The following is a 16,394-nucleotide window of genomic DNA, read 5'->3' as shown; positions in this document are numbered from 1 at the left end:
CCATTCCAGTTCTGTTTAATATCTTTATCAACAATCTGGATGAGAGGATTGGGTGCACCCTCAGTGAGCTTGTAGATGACACCCAGTTGGGTGGGAGTGTACATATTAAGAAAAATTTCTTCCTCAAAAGGGTTGTCAAGCCTTGGAACAGGCTGCCCAGGGCAGTGGTTGGAGCCAATGTCCCTGGAGGGATTTAAAAGATGTAGATGTGGTGATGAGAGACATGGTTTAGTGGTGGCCTTGGCAGTGCTGGGGGAACAGTTGGTCTCAATGATCTTAAAGGTCTTTTCCAACCTAAACAATTCCATGATTCTAGGCAAAGGCTATATCAAGTTGATATATTTTATTATATCCAAATATTTTTATAACCTATTTATTAACTGTCTGTCTTTGGAGCCTTAAATTTTGTAGTTACCTGCCTTCAGGTCAGGTATAGTAGCAGGTGTTTGGTTATGGTTACTTAATGTTTTTATTGCAAATGCCAGTGGTATCTTCTAGAGTTTCCTTTAAAAGTACATGCTCTCATACAACCTAGTACACGTGCTTTTGCAGTTAAGGATGTATTTTTCCCAAGGAGATCAAGTGAAACCCCTGTTAGATAATCAGTGTGAAGAAAAAAAAATCTCATTTGCAGATTAAGCCAACCAATTCCAAAGAAATTCAATAAAAACAAAGCAGTGCCATAAACAGAGAATTAAATGTTTTTTCCATATTATCTTTCAAAGAAGTGAGAGACTTTGACAGCATCAGGGAAATCTGAAATAGCTGCTTCAATAAAAAAGTACCCATTTTACAAGAGAAATCAGACAATTTGTAAAGCATGCAGTGTTTCACAGAATCTCTAGTCTGGAGTCCTGAGCCCTTTCCAAAAATTGGAAGGCTCAAATTAGAAGGCTTCCCAAAGTAGGAAATATCTTGGATCTTCCTCTTTTGAAGTACAGAGGTTGATAGATTTAAAAAAAAAATCCTTTGCTTGAATCTGAGCTGTTAGTCATTAATTAGGGACTAAAGATTCATTAAATATGGACTAAACTAACATTTAAAAACTGTTTGCTCTTTTACAATGTTGTCAGTTAGTGCTGAAAACTTATTTCACTATTGATGTTTATTTGTCAGTTGTACAAATGTCTCTTGAGAAGTTATTACACACTTACCACTACTTTTCAGAAGCACCAAACTGAATAATACGTCAGAGAAGAACCTTTATTCTTTTTTATGGGCAGGGTAAAGTTGATGACTTCCATTATTTTCTCTCTTCCACCACGCTGCACCTTTTAAAAGCCTGAAGACTCGAATTATCAGGTAGTTAATTTGAAAATAATTTATTGACAAGCCATGAAAGGCTTTGAGTAAAGTACTCGGGGATTTTGTAGCTTCACTTGGGATAGCTGTAAGAAATTAATGAGATGAACAAGACCAAGCACATTCAGATGCTGGAATTTGTGCCCTTGAGACTGCTGTTCCCAGCCCAGGCACAGAACACACCTCAGAGAAACATCCTTCCAGGATCACTCATTCCTACACCTCACCCTTGCAGGGCGAGCATGCCGCCAGCTCTTACATAAGGTCTCTTGCTACATCACTGCCACAGGCTGTTGTAAACCATTTTTCTCCCTTTTAATTCAGGTTCCTAGACAAGCAAAAATGCAGAATATTGCCAGAATAGTCTGGGGAATGGGGATTTTTGTTGTGGATGATTAATGAAGTATTATTGTTTAGCACTTACAGGGAAATTGTAGTTTCATGCCATTGAGGTCAGGGCCTTAATATGCTATGTGCTCTGCAAAGATGTACAGAGTGATAGCTCATTTTCTGTTATTACTGAGCCAAAGCCTCATCAGGTTAGAGAGGAATGTTGTAGAAATAGTAATGCTGCACTGAGATGCAAAGCAAACCTTTATCTTACGCTGCTAGTTGCGATTCTGGTATATCTAAATCCACATCTCTACCTGCATCCAGACAGGGGCCCAAGAGTAAGATGCTGGCTCTGTAGATACCTATCTCCTAATCACCCTTCATGATATGTCTCAAATTTCTCTTGGATTAATACAATTGCTGCAATACTCCCTGTTGAGATAGACTGAGGCTAGAGACCCCAAACAAAAAATCCTTGGAGTTATGACAAGGCATTTGATTTGATTTCTGACTTCCCAGGTCAGGCTGCCGTGACTTGGTGTAAATGTGAGATCTGGAAGAACATGGTTCTGGCTATGGTCACAAGGGACTTTACTGCAAATGTTTTTGTAGATATGCATATTGAAAAGTAACATTACCAGCACCAAACCCGAGGATCTCCCATGTATTTTCTCACTGAATGAGACTAAGGAAGGAATGGCATCCATTCAGTACAAGAAGAAGGCTTTTAAAAGCACCAATGGAAAATACTGTCACCTTAGGCTCTGCACAGGGACAATGCACTAATCCCATGCACAGATTTTTTTTATTTTCTTCCCCCAGTGACCAGACCCATCACATAAATTCTTTCAGCTCAGAATATGTAAAAAAAACCCCATGAGTCTTTAAAAAAAAAATTGCAGTGAAATAATGATTTTTAAAAATATTTTTCCAGGAGTCTTTCTTCTCAAAGTAGATTTGCAGCCCACACTGATTTGACAGATAAGTGAAAAGAAACTAACAAGTTATTTGTATGAAAATGAGCATACTGAACACTTGAGATACTGATCACCACCCTGTAGTGATCCTGCAGAAATACAGATTGGCAGGGTGGGAAGAAGTGGGTGTAATCCAATAAAACAATGCCATAATGATGAAAAATTGAAAGAGGTCAAAGTCGGGAAGCTTTTGATTTCTTTTTGCAGTGGCATTTGTCAGGGCAAGCAAAATCCATTAGCAAGGAGCAGCCCGAGTTTTAACACATCTGGGTCTTTAAAAATGTTAATGTTTAATAGGGTGTGCTCAGGCTTTATATATTCCTGATAACAATGCACGGGCTGATAGGCATCTCCAGAGGCTGTAAATCAGTGGCAGAGCCTCGCAAGGCACACAAGCACTTGGTGTTCACTCTCATGGTTTATTATGTTATCAGCAGTCACTGACTGAATTATGGCCTTATAACAACTCTTTCCCTGCATTATCCTACAGTTACTGTAGCATTGTTAACCTGTGTCCCATTAGAAGATGATATGACCTTCTCCAGATGAGCACACAGAAATTACTGTGGCTGTTTAATGTACAGGCTCATTTTCTAGGAGGAACTGAGCTGTGCCCACAAGGTCTGCTTACCTTAAGATGGTATCAGTTCTGGCTTGGGCTGGTAGAAAGACAAAGACACGTGAGCAGGGAGCAACGTTTTCTCCCCAGTCCTGTGTGGGATGCCTCACCTGCAAGCCAGCAACTCAGTTGTAGGCTGTGTTTGGAATTGCATACTGGAAACCAAGGTACATGAGGAAGAAGTGGAGGTGAAGGCATCAGATTGGCTGTATTTTAAGACTGCAATCATTTCCTCCCTCTGGAGAGCTCCTCCATTATTTCCCACAGTGCATACACCAGCCCAGCGGGTTGCAAGTCCATGGGCTTGCTATTTGAGAAAGGGTTTCACCCTATATTGTCACCAGGTACAACCTGAAGCTTGAAACAGATTGGAAGCCCTTGGGAAGGTGCTTTTGCTTGCTATGGCAGCAGCCAGCTCCATTCCAACAGACCTGTATGTAAACAGAAACAACAGATTTCCTCCACTGGTACCCAACTGGCCCCATGTAGGGTTTTTTTCCTCCCTCTTACTGTGTATTACAGAGTGTCAGGAGTCCCAGTGGTCACACCATTTTCTCAGAGAAGAATCTGATATTCTTGGAAATGTCTGGGAGAAGAGAGTGCAGAAAAAGACCTCATAGTTTTGCAGCAAATCTTGAGACTGACACGACCATCCATTGCCCTCTTTTCTTTGCCCACCCTGCACAGGAAAGTTCCCCCTTGTGAAAAACTCCACTCCTGATAACAAGCCTTGGAGAACAGGCAGATGTGCAGGCACCTTTTTCATGTCAATTTAGTTAGAGTTTATTGATTCCCCTTGCCTTCAGCTAATGTACTTTTATTATTATTAATAAATAATCATCATTTTTCCATCAGTGGAGGCTGCTCCCGGGAGCCTTGGAGAATTCTATCAAAAGTATTATTAAAGCTAAAGATTTCTAAAGGGGTGAACAGCAGCCCAGCCCAGTAATCTGACAGAATCTGCAACTGGGGAACAAAATATCCCCACTTGAGAATACGTGATAGAGCATCAAATTGACTCTTTCCCCCAGAGTTACCATTTCAACAGTGGCCTCCTGTTCATGATCACTTCAGCTTTGTTGTCATCCCTCCAGGATGCAGAGGGTGTAGGTGGCTCTTGGGGAGCTGTCTCCCAGGCACGCAGGCTCTTGCAGGCCCCTGCCCTGGCATGGTACATGACTCAGTGCACCTGGAGGGCCAAAAAAATGCTGCTCCTGCCTGGCACCCCCTCTGCAACAGCTGCCCAGGCAGCCTCCATCCTCTGCCTGGCCAGCTGCACTCTGATCTTGGCTCCTCCCAGATTACAAAGGTTCAGGATCTCTTTTCCAATCTAGGCAGAAGGATTGCCTGGAGGGGACGGTTTCTCCTAGAGGATTACAAGCATCTGCCCATAAACAGAAAGAGTCATCACCAAACACAGAGCCAGACATGGACACCCAGTCCTCTGGACAGTAAACTGCAAAATAATGACTGAAGTGGTTTCAGGAGCGGTTTGGGATTGCTGGGAGAGAATTTTTGGGACAAAGATCAATAACAGTGCTAGCAATGAAAACACTGTGTTGCTCAAGGAGGTGGTTTCACTGGGGTGGCAGGAAAGTAAAGAGAATCAAAGCTGTCACCTGTAAATAGATCTACTCCCATTGGCAATCCTGAATTAGCACATCTTTATGCAACCACTGTTCCAACTCCTCCATGGTCAGTCTTGTCTTTCCTGAGGGTTACTTGCCAGCTGCACCCTGGGCCATGTGTTATTGTGGGCTTTCCTGTGTCCTGCTTCCTCCATTGCATCACCAGTGGTCCAGCTGAGCCCTGTGACCTGGCATCATGGCAGCAATCCAGCTTGGGTCCTGTTCTTGAGTTCTGCCCCTGAAATAATGCAGAGAACAACATGCCCATAATACAGATTTTTCACTGGAAAACAAACACCTTGTCCCAGTCTTATAGATGAAATAGGAACTCCTGATTAAGATAATCCATGGTTCAGAATAAAACAGGGCGGTTCATTTGTCAGCATAATGAATGGATGGTCTGAATGGATGGTCTAAATGGATGTTAACAAGACCACAGAGTCCTTTTCTCTGCACAAAGCCGCTTCCCCAGAAGGTGTGTTCAGGAAATGACAGAAGGGCTATAAAGGGACCCAAGACGCTCATGCCCACACTTGGATTTGGCCATGGCCATGCAGAGTTTCCTGCAGTACGTGGGCTCCAGCTCGCTGCTCTGTTTGGCAGCAGGGCTGTTTGCTCTCCTTTACTTTCTCACCAGCTCGAAGAAGTCGGTTTGCAGTTTGCCTCCTGGGCCACGGCCTCTTCCTCTGATCGGAAACTTGAACGTGGTGGACCTGAAAAAGCCGTTCCAGTCGCTGACAGAGGTAGGGGCTGGGTGAGCAGAGAGGGGGAAAATGTGCAATTCCCAAAGTGAGAAATGCAACTAGAGAAATGGAGATGCAATTGTGTTTGCTTTGCACAGAGGGCAGAAATGAGATATTTGGCATATAGGCCGACTGGCAGAATGACTTTACCTTCAGAGGTGTACACACACAAACATGTATTTATATGTATAAATATAATACACACACTCCTTTCTTTTTATGCACTTCAGTGTAGATCCCCATCCCTTGCAATCAACTCCATATTGTTGATGTTTCAAGCCCTTCAGAGGCTGCAGGCAGAAGACTCAATTTGGGCCAGTCTGCTGACAGATCAGTACTATTTGCCATCAAGAGATGTCTTACTGCAGCCAGACCTCTAGGAAGGATGGATGGATGGATGGAAGGAAGGAAGGAAGGCAGGGTATCATCCCCACAGCAGAGGGAAGGGGGTCCTATGCACACATTTCCAAAGCTAATTATATCCCTGCAATGCAAAGCACAACTCTGCCTCCCTAGCCATTCCCCTGCACACACACACTGCCCAGGGTTATTAAGGACTTGATACGTGGCTTTTATATGTCTAGCTAAAAAATTTGGTTTTTCTTACACAGTTCCATGGATACTTTTATTTCTAAAAGAAAGAAAAAAACCCCTTAAATATTTTAAAGTCAGGGGCAATGTTTGTTTCCGAAAGTGTCTGCTGTGTTCCCATAGGGAGGTGGGGACAAGTCAGTGTGAATTCAGATATCATCTGGTTGCTGTAGAGACAGCTGAGGTGCTGTGAGTGACCTGTCACACACCCTGTGTGTGCTTACTGGACACTGTGATGGAGGAAAGACAGTCCACAGTGCACTCCTTCAGCCACTTGAACATCTGCAGTGAGAGGGCAGTGCAGACACTGAAATCCTCCAGTTCATCGTAGAGAAAAGGACATTCTGGGCTGCAAAAGAATGGAATTCCTGTAGCAGGCATGCAGTGCTCATCTGCCCTGATTTACAGTGCAGAGACCAGAGATTGTGATGGGCTTCTGGTCCTGAGCACCCTTCTGATCCTAGGCATGTTTGAGGATGCCAGTATGAAAGAGCAACTATTTTTGGCAGTACTGGGGGATTTTATAATACAAATGTCATGTGATGGCACCAGACTCGTTTCCTGTAATCTACTAAGCAGCTTTATTTAGGCTTTCAGGCCTTCCACATTCAATACTTGTGTTTCTGAGTAAAAACAGAGTGGATGCCAAGAAGCACTAATGCAAAGAAATGACCAAAGGAAGGCTCGGAGGCAGCTGTGATTCCCTGCCCCTGGCTCTGCTCACTCTGTGAGCTGCCAGGGATGAAAGAACCAGTGCTAATGTTATCTCCCAAGCCGTCAAACCACCATTTGATGAAAACAAATTCAATTTGTCTGGTGTAATAACAGGAGCTGCTTCTAATCTGAAATTCAATTTGTGGAATGTATCTAATGCATAGCAAATGGTAACCCAGGCACATCAGAAACAAGAAGACATTTGGAGCTGGTGGCTTGAAGTGTGTTTAAACGAAGTCTAAAATACCAAGTGAATGATTAGCTTGTCAAAGCTACCTTTCTGTGTAGCAGATGATCCATATTTAATTTGCTGTAAAAGCCTAGTGCTCCTGTGACATTATCTACAAGAACAGGCTTCCTAGTTTCTGGTGGCCAGCAAATAATTTTGCAATGACTGCAACGCTATGCACCTTGCCATAATTGGAGACAAGTGCTGTCCTGAAAGAAAGAGTTATTGTCTAGCTTTGTTTTTGCAGTGTTTGTGGCTTCAGCCTCAAAGGTGTGTGCACGCCCACTTGCCTCAGGTCAACAGCATTACAATAAACAGGCCTGCCTGCCACAGCATTCTCCAAACAGCCTCCCAGTGTGGTATCACTGCACTGGCCTGTTACTACAGAACACCACAGGAATGCAATGGCATTTTATTGACTCCTCTGATAGGAGCAGTGATAGCAGACACCTTGTTGTGCAAACAGGGTGCAAGCTGAGATGCTGGCAATCGATAGCTGTTGCTCATTACTTGAATTACAGCAGCACCTGGAGACTTCAGGCAGGGCTAGGAGGCTCCTTTTGGTCTAAAATCCACCTAGGGTGGCTGGTACTACTGTTTGAGTCCAGATCTGGTTTTGAATGAACATATTTATTCACCTTGTCAGCTATCCAAGACATATGGCAACGTCTTCACCGTGCATTTTGGACCCAGGAAAGCCGTGGTACTGGCTGGATATGAAACCATCAAGGATGCCCTTTTAAATCATGCTGAAGAATTTGGAGAGAGGGCAGAAATACCCATATTTAGGAAAATGACACAAGGAAATGGTAATTGACCTTTTGATTGGGTGGGTTTTGTAGTTTTTTCAGTACCTTCTTACAGCAGAGGGTATTGCCATCATACAGATCCATTTTTGTGATCTGAAAGAGGTACCGGTGTGTAAGAAAGCTTTAAAATGTTTATGAACAACAGGTGACATAGGATGTTACATCTTTATTTTAGGCATAGCATTCAGCCATGGAGAGCTATGGAAAACTATGAGAAGATTTACCTTGTCCACACTGCGGGATTTTGGAATGGGAAAGAGAACCCTGGAGATCCGAATCCTGGAGGAAGTAAATTCCCTTATCAAATATTTTGAATCCTATCATGGTGAGTGTCAAGTCTTTCTTCCAGAGACAGAAAACAGGTCTAGCAGAACAATAAAAATTAATGAAAGTTTAACTCTGAGCAAATGGTATCTCGTGGTTAAAGTTCAGCATATGCTGCAGTAGGTTATTGAACCGAGGCCTTAAAACACTGAAACTGAGTTCCTTGCTATGCATTCTGGGTGGGGAATGAGTTTTCTTTGGGAGCTCAGGACTATATTTCTATAGGAAATCAGACCAAAAAAAGCACAATGTCCTTTCTTTCAATTGCTTGAAACACAGGGAAACCATTTGATACGAAAGTGATACTCAACAGTGCTGTATCCAATGTCATCTGCTCGATATTGTTTGGAGAGAGGTTTGAATATGATGATCCTGTGTTTCTAACATTGCTGGAGCTGATAAATCAAAATGCTAAGCTGTTGGGCTCCCCTATGGTGCTGGTAAGAGCTCTATTTTATGGTTTACCTTTCAGATTTTTTGGGGATATCAAGTTGTCCATATTTGTTCTCCTGGCCTCCCACAACTTGCTTCTTGAAAACAAGAACATTATCAGCCAGCCAGCCTGTACAGAACACATCTGTGGTTCTGTATCTGAAACACATAGATTCCCAGGCCCCTGTACTTAGTCAGTGAAGCTTATTAGTAGAAGAAAAAAACACCAAAATCTTCACAAAAGGAACAACTTTACCTTCTTTGAAGAGAGAAGCACAATCTCAAACCTGCCTCCTTGTATTCCACATTCAGTAACTCTCTTAGTTCTGCTTCCCCTACTACCAAGTTTGACAAACTTCTTTTTCTTTTATTTTGGCTACTGGAATTCAACCTTAGCAAACTAACAGCCTGATATAAACCTGTTCCTTCCTGACACAAAGCTTCTGCTTTGACCACGAGGGGAGTGAGCCACACTGGGGTCTGTGTCTGTCTGTAACCCCAGACTAGCTAAGCCCAAAAAGCACCACTCAAGCACAGGTCAGAGCAATGTTGTCTGTCTGTGAAGGTGGCCAGTTCCAAGTCCCTTCTGCTGCCATAGGGGTGTGGCACACCTGAGGACCTTCCCTGGAATAAGTACAATGCTCTCATTCCAATCTTTCAGATCTGAAACCCTCTGTCCCACCAGGGCTGGAAGCCCTGAAAGAAGATTTAAACTGGTGAATCTCCCAAAAGTCATGGCAAGGACTCATGCAGAGGCATAACAGAACAGAACACTCTGCTTCTGCAGGAATCCACTGCTGCTTAGACAGTACATGTGAATGTGGGGGAATTACAGCCTGAAATGTCAGGGCATGGGACAAAGGGCAAGCAGTGTGATTTGAGATACCAATTTGTGTTCAAAATGTCAATTAACAGTAAAAATTCTCTTGCTCCACAGTTATATAATTTCTACCCATACCTTGGATTTCTCTCTGGAGCTTCCAAGACTGTGCTACAAAATATCAGTGAATTGAACGCTTTCCTCCAGAAGCTCTTCCAGCAACACAAAGAGGAGCTTAATGAAAATGACTTAACAGGCTTTGTTGATGCCTTTCTGGTAAAGCAGCAACAGGTACTTTAAAGCTGAGTCTCAGAGTCTTTCTCTTCTCTTAGCTATGACTTATTCTTAGGACTGGCCATCTGTCAGGGACTGGGAGCGCGTGGAGACAGAAGGACTGCAGTGAGCAGGATATATCAAACCTTACACTCACAGTGAGCTGTGCTGGACTTACTCCATGGCTCCACTGAAACTGCTGGTTAAAAGGCTGTCATGATGTCCCATGTGTGTGACATAAGTTACCACTCAGCACACATAAAGAGGAGATCATCCCAAACCTTCCTGCAAGAATGGTACAATTATAAAGTGCATTGCAATAAATAAATTCCAACTAATATCTAGAGCTGGGTATTGCCCATATGCTTGGGACCAGACAAATTCCACACAGCACAGGCCATATTTTTAAAATGCTAAATATTTAGTTTTCCAGCATGTTCAGAGTCACAGAGGCCTAAAATGCAGATAAAAATGGTGGCAACACAGTCACATGTAGGTGTCACTTGCTGTAGAACTTATGGCCATTACCCAAATGTTTTGAAGGAGTCAAAGAAACCCCACACTATGTTCGACAATGGAAACCTGATGTTTTCAACCTTGGACCTCTTTGCTGCTGGGACTGAAACTACATCTACAACTGTGCGCTGGGGGCTCCTTCTGATGATGAAATACCCAGAAATTCAGAGTAAGGCTGACAAGTCTCTTGTACAATTCCTTGTTGTATGCTTAAGGCTTTGGTTGTGGAAGGGAGTGGAACTCATTCAGTGCTGCCTAAAGTAATGATTCTGAGTGCTCTGAGAGTGATAACAGCCGTTGACTTTGTAAAGGAATTTTTTTCAACTGGATTGCAATAAACCAGCCCAGCCAAGTGGGAGAGGCTGAGGGGCAGTCTACAGTTACAGCAAAGCTCCCCTGTGATTATTCGCCTGCAGGCTACGGGCTTACGTCACTAAAGGTCTCCTCAGGAGCTGATTCTGATCTGGTTTCTGTGGAAGGTTATGGGGTAACAAAGGTGTGTAGTCAGAATCAGGCATGGGATGGACTGTAGTGACTCTGTTCAAGTTCCCTTGGCTCAACTACAAACCTGAAAGAGCCATACCATGCCCCGGCTTACCCACTTCTGCTCTTCCCAAATATTCACAGTTTTCCCTTTTCTTCATCTTTGCCAAACTGGAAGTCATTTCAGTTGCAAGGTAAGATTGTTATCAGCTTCTTAATCCTTTCCTCCCTCCAAGGAAAGATTCAGGAAGAAATGAACCGTGTCATTGAACCAGGAGAGCTGCCTAAGTTGGAGGACCGGAAAAAAATGCCTTATACAGAAGCAGTGATACATGAAATACAAAGGTTTGCCAATATTGTCCCTATGGGTGTATCACGATCAACTCCCAGAGATGTGAATTTCCAAGGCTATGTGATTCCTAAGGTGAGCTTTGAGGACAGCAGCTTATGCTGTACAGATTCCTTACACTTTTCTTTAAAGCAGACAAAGAAAAATACAAATAATTAAAGACACCATGATACATGTTTTCATGTGACCCTTTGTCTTGGATCCGGGATAACTGTTGCAGCATACAATGGACTGTGGTCTGTTACAGCTGTTTGAATCTTGAATAACCATAATTAAATTGCACTGGTTTGAGTCTTTTATGTCAAATGTGGAGCATCTACTTCAGCATCTTTCTTGAAAGATCTGACTCTGTAAGAAAGGAATGTTTTGTGGTCCAAAAAATAAAACAGCAGCTACTGATAACAGGCAGAACCACAATGGGGCAGGGAAGCATCCCCAGTTCTGTTTGTCGTGGCTCAATCTTACTTGCCTCTTCACATTAGAAACAAGAAAGCAGTCTTGCTCAACTAGGAGAGTGATCTCCTCTTCCATGTGTTTCTTTGATCCCTTTCAGGGTACTGAGATTATTCCACTGCTGACCTCTGCTCTGAATGATGAGTTACACTGGAAAACCCCGGATCAGTTCAACCCTTCCCATTTCCTGGATGCCAACGGGAACTTCATTAGGAGAGAAGCATTTATTCCATTTTCCATAGGTGAGAGGGGGTTGTGTGTGTGTATCACCTGGGGCTAGGCTAATGGCAGTTTCCCCAGACTCAGGAAAGTATGAAGGCCAGGGATACAGAACAGAAGAAGAGGGATTTCTAGTAATTTTTTCTGTCCACCATTGCTGTCAGTAACCACCTGTTCTCTAGGAGATCTGGGAGGCACTGATTTACTCACAGTCACTGAATAATTTCATATACCTACAGCCTTCTGTGTAGCTTAAGTCAGTAGCACCTTCAATACACAAAGAGAAGTAAGGGAAAATTTCCTACCTCAGCAGTCTGCTCTTACAGACTGTATCTCCAGTTTAGGTCTCAGAGATCAACACTAACAGTTACAGTGCTGATCATTAACTTCTCTCCTGGTTGTTTTCAGGACGAAGGGCTTGCCTTGGTGAAGGACTGGCCAAAATGGAGCTGTTCCTCTTTTTTGGGGGCTTGCTCCGCAAATTTGTTTTTCGTCCTCCTCCAGGAGTGGATAAGTCAGACCTGGATCTCACTGCTGATGTCGGCTTTACCTTGAACCCCATGCCTCACCTGGTTTGTGCTGTGCCCTGTGAATGATCAAACAACATGGCAGTAGAGTAGTGAACACTTTGAGCTTGAAAGCAAGTTTAGTTACAGGGGGGAAAAGCCATCTGTACCTGAGCTTTAGGGCAAGGAAGACACCAGGCACTGCTATTTTTCTCATTCATGCTATTTTCTCCAACAGTTCTTGTGGTGTCTCTAATGCAAACCCTTCAGACAGCCCTGAATACTGCTCTCAGAAGCAGTGTGATTCATTCCTGGAACAGCACACCAGAGATGCTGTTTTCAGGACTGTTTGAAAGAATGAAATGCCTTCAAGCCTCCTCTATAGATGTAACCCATCAGAGGCTCTCCCCTGACAGCCTCCAAGGGGAATTTCTCAGCCCAAAGTCCAAGCTCTACAGCAGAGCTAATTAGTGATGGCCCAGCTGGAGACAACAGACACCTAATGGATCTGGAAATCTCCTCAGGACGGTTGTTCAGCTGAGCCTCAGACTGAGCTCCCATTGTGCCATACAACCTGCCTTATCTTTATTACAGAGTCCCAGACATGAGGGTGTAACGTGGGCTGATGCCAAGACCCAGGCACAGGACAGTTATCGAAAACATCTAAGTGGTTTGGGAAGTGGGTTCATTCCAACTCACACCAGGCACTTCATGCTGAACAGCCTATTTATGATGGGGCAAATTTAGCAGCTTTCTGCTGCTGCTAAGAAAGGAATTTCTACCACTCCCTCACCTCTCCTGGCTTCATCCTGGCTCTGGCACTTGTCCAATCCCTTACTGGGCCATCATAGATCCCTAAACTGTCAGAAAATGACCAGCCATGGCAAGTGAAGAGTTTCTGAATCAGTGTGGCTAAAGTGACAAGTCCATGGCAGTGGGAGGGCGATGCAGCCTGGGGCTGGGCAGCAGGACTGCCACACTCCATCAGAGAGCTGGGAGAGGCTCAGCCCTCTTCTCCACTTGTCCTTGTGAAAACAGATGTAGAACTAATAATAGAGTCTGGAAGGAGAAGCAGGTTAGACTTTGTAACCAACTTGGTTACCTGTACCATTAACTTGTTGTATGGGGATCTCCGTGGAAAGCTGGGGACACCCCAGAGACTGTGGCTGTCCTAGAGCAGCTGTTTGATTACTACAATTGATGATTTATTTCATGTAGCATCCCTTAGGAGTAGGAAGAAGTTGCTGTACCTACAAGGCTACACTCATTGAGGGAAGCATGATACATGAGTGAAATCCAAATGGGGGTGCAGGTACAAGAGAGGAGGCTGCTTTGTGTGCTGTGAAACAGGCAGGAAACCACACGTGGGTTAGGGAGAAGTGAGTCACTAGAGATGCTTTTGTGTTGGTTTGGAAGTGAGAAAGGAAGGTTAGGATGAAATAAAAAAAGGGAGAAATAAAGTTATAGAGACTGAGGGGGCAGTTACGGCAAATCTACAACATAAAATTAAAGTTGCTGTCACCTAAAGATGATCTGTGCTGCAAATGGAAGGAAAGAAAGGAGAAAGAATATGAAGGGATGACAAAGTAGGGTGGCCTCTGGCCAAGACACTGACTCTTCTCACTAGCTTTAGTTCACACAACTGAAGGCAGCACTCTAACATTTATACTGTACCTTGTACTTGTACCGGTATTGCACTTGTACACGTGCTGTACCACAGGGCCAGCTCCTGGTTACAGCTCAAGGAGTCTACTGGGCAAGCTGTGCAACAAGGAAGCCTTCGCCACTGCGCTTGCGTACGTTTGTTTTGCTGTTGCTCTGTTTGCAGTCTGACTACTGCAAGCCTGACCTTATCACCCACTTAATCATTAAATATTTTGTTCTGTTGATCTATCTGGTGTTACAGTATGAAGTTGATTTTGGGTCAAACTGATAAAGTTGGACTGCACCACCTTTAATACACCCACACTAGAGAGGTGAGCACAGGGATCCTTGGGCAGCACATGCAGCCAGGACATGTTTGGCAACACAAAGAGTGAGCAATACTCATAACCACAAACAGCTCAAAGGAAATAATTGAATTTTAATTCCAGAAAATCACAACCACTGTGTGAGTCAGGATGTGGCTCTGCATGGCTTTATGATGTGGCCCCTTACAGTGGTCCCTGTGTCTCTTGCCCTTGCTTACAAGGAACTCATCACTGTAAAAGCCATCAGGAGTTATCTGAGCCTGCAGTCCTGGGTGCACTGCTGGTCAAGAATGGGACTGGCAGGAGAGGCATAGAAATCTGGGAGGATTTAAGTTAAAGGGCGTAGGGCTGGTGTTTCACTGGCTGGCTCTCCCCAGGCTGGCTGTCTGGCAGTGCAGTGGTTGCACTTCAGGAGGCCGATGCCCCGTGCTCCACGTCCTCACCAGCACCACCCGGTTCACATGGGGTGGCAGAGTGCCACGTGGGCAAAAGGGATGGAGGACAACCCGGCCAGGAGCACCCCGAGGGGCCCGGCTGCCCCAGGAATGCACCCGGAGCAGTGTCAGCGCCTGGCAGGTGTTCCATGCTCGGCTCTGTGTGCTCAGGCAGGGCAGCACGTAGCAGCGCGGCTCCGGAGCGAAACACGTACCAGACACATTATTGAGACAGGAATTTCTTGTCATCCCAAGAGTTTTACTTACCTTTGTCATTTTAATGCATTGCACTCAGAGCCTGGTTTGAAAAAAAACCCACAATACACTCCCCTTGGCTTTTCAGAGATAATTTAAGTCTCTGAAAGACCTTTTTAGGATTTCAGAGGTTCCCAGGGCAAGGATGAAATACCAGGAGAGCGCCAGCAACACGTAGCTTTTGCACTACAGGGTGCTTCCAATCAGAGAAAACCCTGCAGGAACAAGCATTTTGCCCAGAGTGCAGAGCATGTGCAAATTCTCATCACAGTGCCCACGTTCTGTGTCCTGTGCCAGCCTGATCTTTCCTGCCTGTCTTTACAGCCCCTCTGCCTCTTCGCTCACTGAAGCAGGCAGGGTTGAGTCATCCTGGGCATGCTCTGGGGGAAACCGTTGCCTCCAGCCCATTTCTTGGAAACTAATAAAAAAATAAATCCCAGAAATGTTGTGACACACTCGCTGCTTCTGCTTCTGGGTGGCTGTTGTGCTGTAACATCTCCACACCACACAGAGAGCTCCAGTGTGCAACACAGCACCGTTTGCTCTGGGACCCTACTCACCATAGCTATGTCCCACTCTGGATCAGGTCCTCTTCCTTCCCTGTCTTCTTTGCATTTGGGAGGCTGAGGGACCATATTTGCTGAATAATGGCCTTTATATCGTCTAACCTTTGGACAAACGTACCTTTAGCCTTGTGCTTCCTCATCATGTAAGAGAGCTCATTCTTCCCCGAACGATCTTATTCCTTTGGCTGTTTATTTCCAACTTCCTCCTGAAAACCACTATTCAACCAGGTAGACTTCAGTTATTTTCTACAAGATTTAAACCTTTATGAGGGATACAAGCTCCAGGTATTTAGCATCTTTGACTTAAAATCATTCCATTCTCCTGTCTTGTTCCCCTTCCGGAGCCTGCCAGGTCAGCTGGCTTCATTAACTTCCCCAATATCTTCCCTCTGTCTCTTAGAAGCTGCTCTTACAAAATGAAGAGTCCTCCCAGAAGCTTCAAATCTAATTTTGTCTTTCCATTCCACTCATGAATCCACTCACGATCACTTGATCCAAGCTAATTTTCCATGGCTAGCTATTACATGTCCTCTGCTTCAGACACAAAGTCTGAAATCACATCCCTTCTGGGCAGTTCAGAGCTGACTTTATGAAGAAATTTATGGGCTACAAGCCCCCAGGGATACATGGGCTTTACCATTATTAACAACCTTTGATCTCCACTTGACATCAAGAAAGCCAAAGTCTCCCATAACAATACTATTTTTTCTCTCTAGTAACACAGAGATCTCAAATCCTATCTCAATCTGAATCTGGACGTTCTAATAGGATTCATAAAAAACCTTTATATTTCCTTGTGTCAGCAGAGTGCTTGGAGGGTCATAGTACTGCTAATGAAGGACCTTGAGG

The 16,394-nt window shown here is 44.2% G+C and overlaps 1 protein-coding gene across 1 annotated transcript; it reads left to right on the top strand.

Moving 5' to 3' along the window:
- Window positions 1-5,404: 5,404 nt before the first annotated feature.
- Window positions 5,405-12,772, top strand: LOC103761533 (cytochrome P450 2K1). The gene is made up of 9 exons (XM_008928145.3): window positions 5,405-5,602; window positions 7,783-7,945; window positions 8,121-8,270; window positions 8,549-8,709; window positions 9,639-9,812; window positions 10,338-10,479; window positions 11,030-11,217; window positions 11,696-11,837; window positions 12,223-12,772. The coding sequence occupies exons 1-9, from the start codon at window positions 5,405-5,407 to the stop codon at window positions 12,408-12,410; spliced, it is 1,506 nt and encodes a 501-aa protein (XP_008926393.1). The 3' UTR covers window positions 12,411-12,772.
- Window positions 12,773-16,394: the final 3,622 nt, after the last annotated feature.

Source organism: Manacus vitellinus, unplaced genomic scaffold (genome assembly GCF_001715985.3).
Source record: "Manacus vitellinus isolate BGI_N305 unplaced genomic scaffold, ASM171598v3 scaffold_12_pilon, whole genome shotgun sequence".
NCBI lineage: Eukaryota > Metazoa > Chordata > Aves > Passeriformes > Pipridae > Manacus > Manacus vitellinus.
This window is presented reverse-complemented; position numbering and strand designations above follow the sequence as displayed.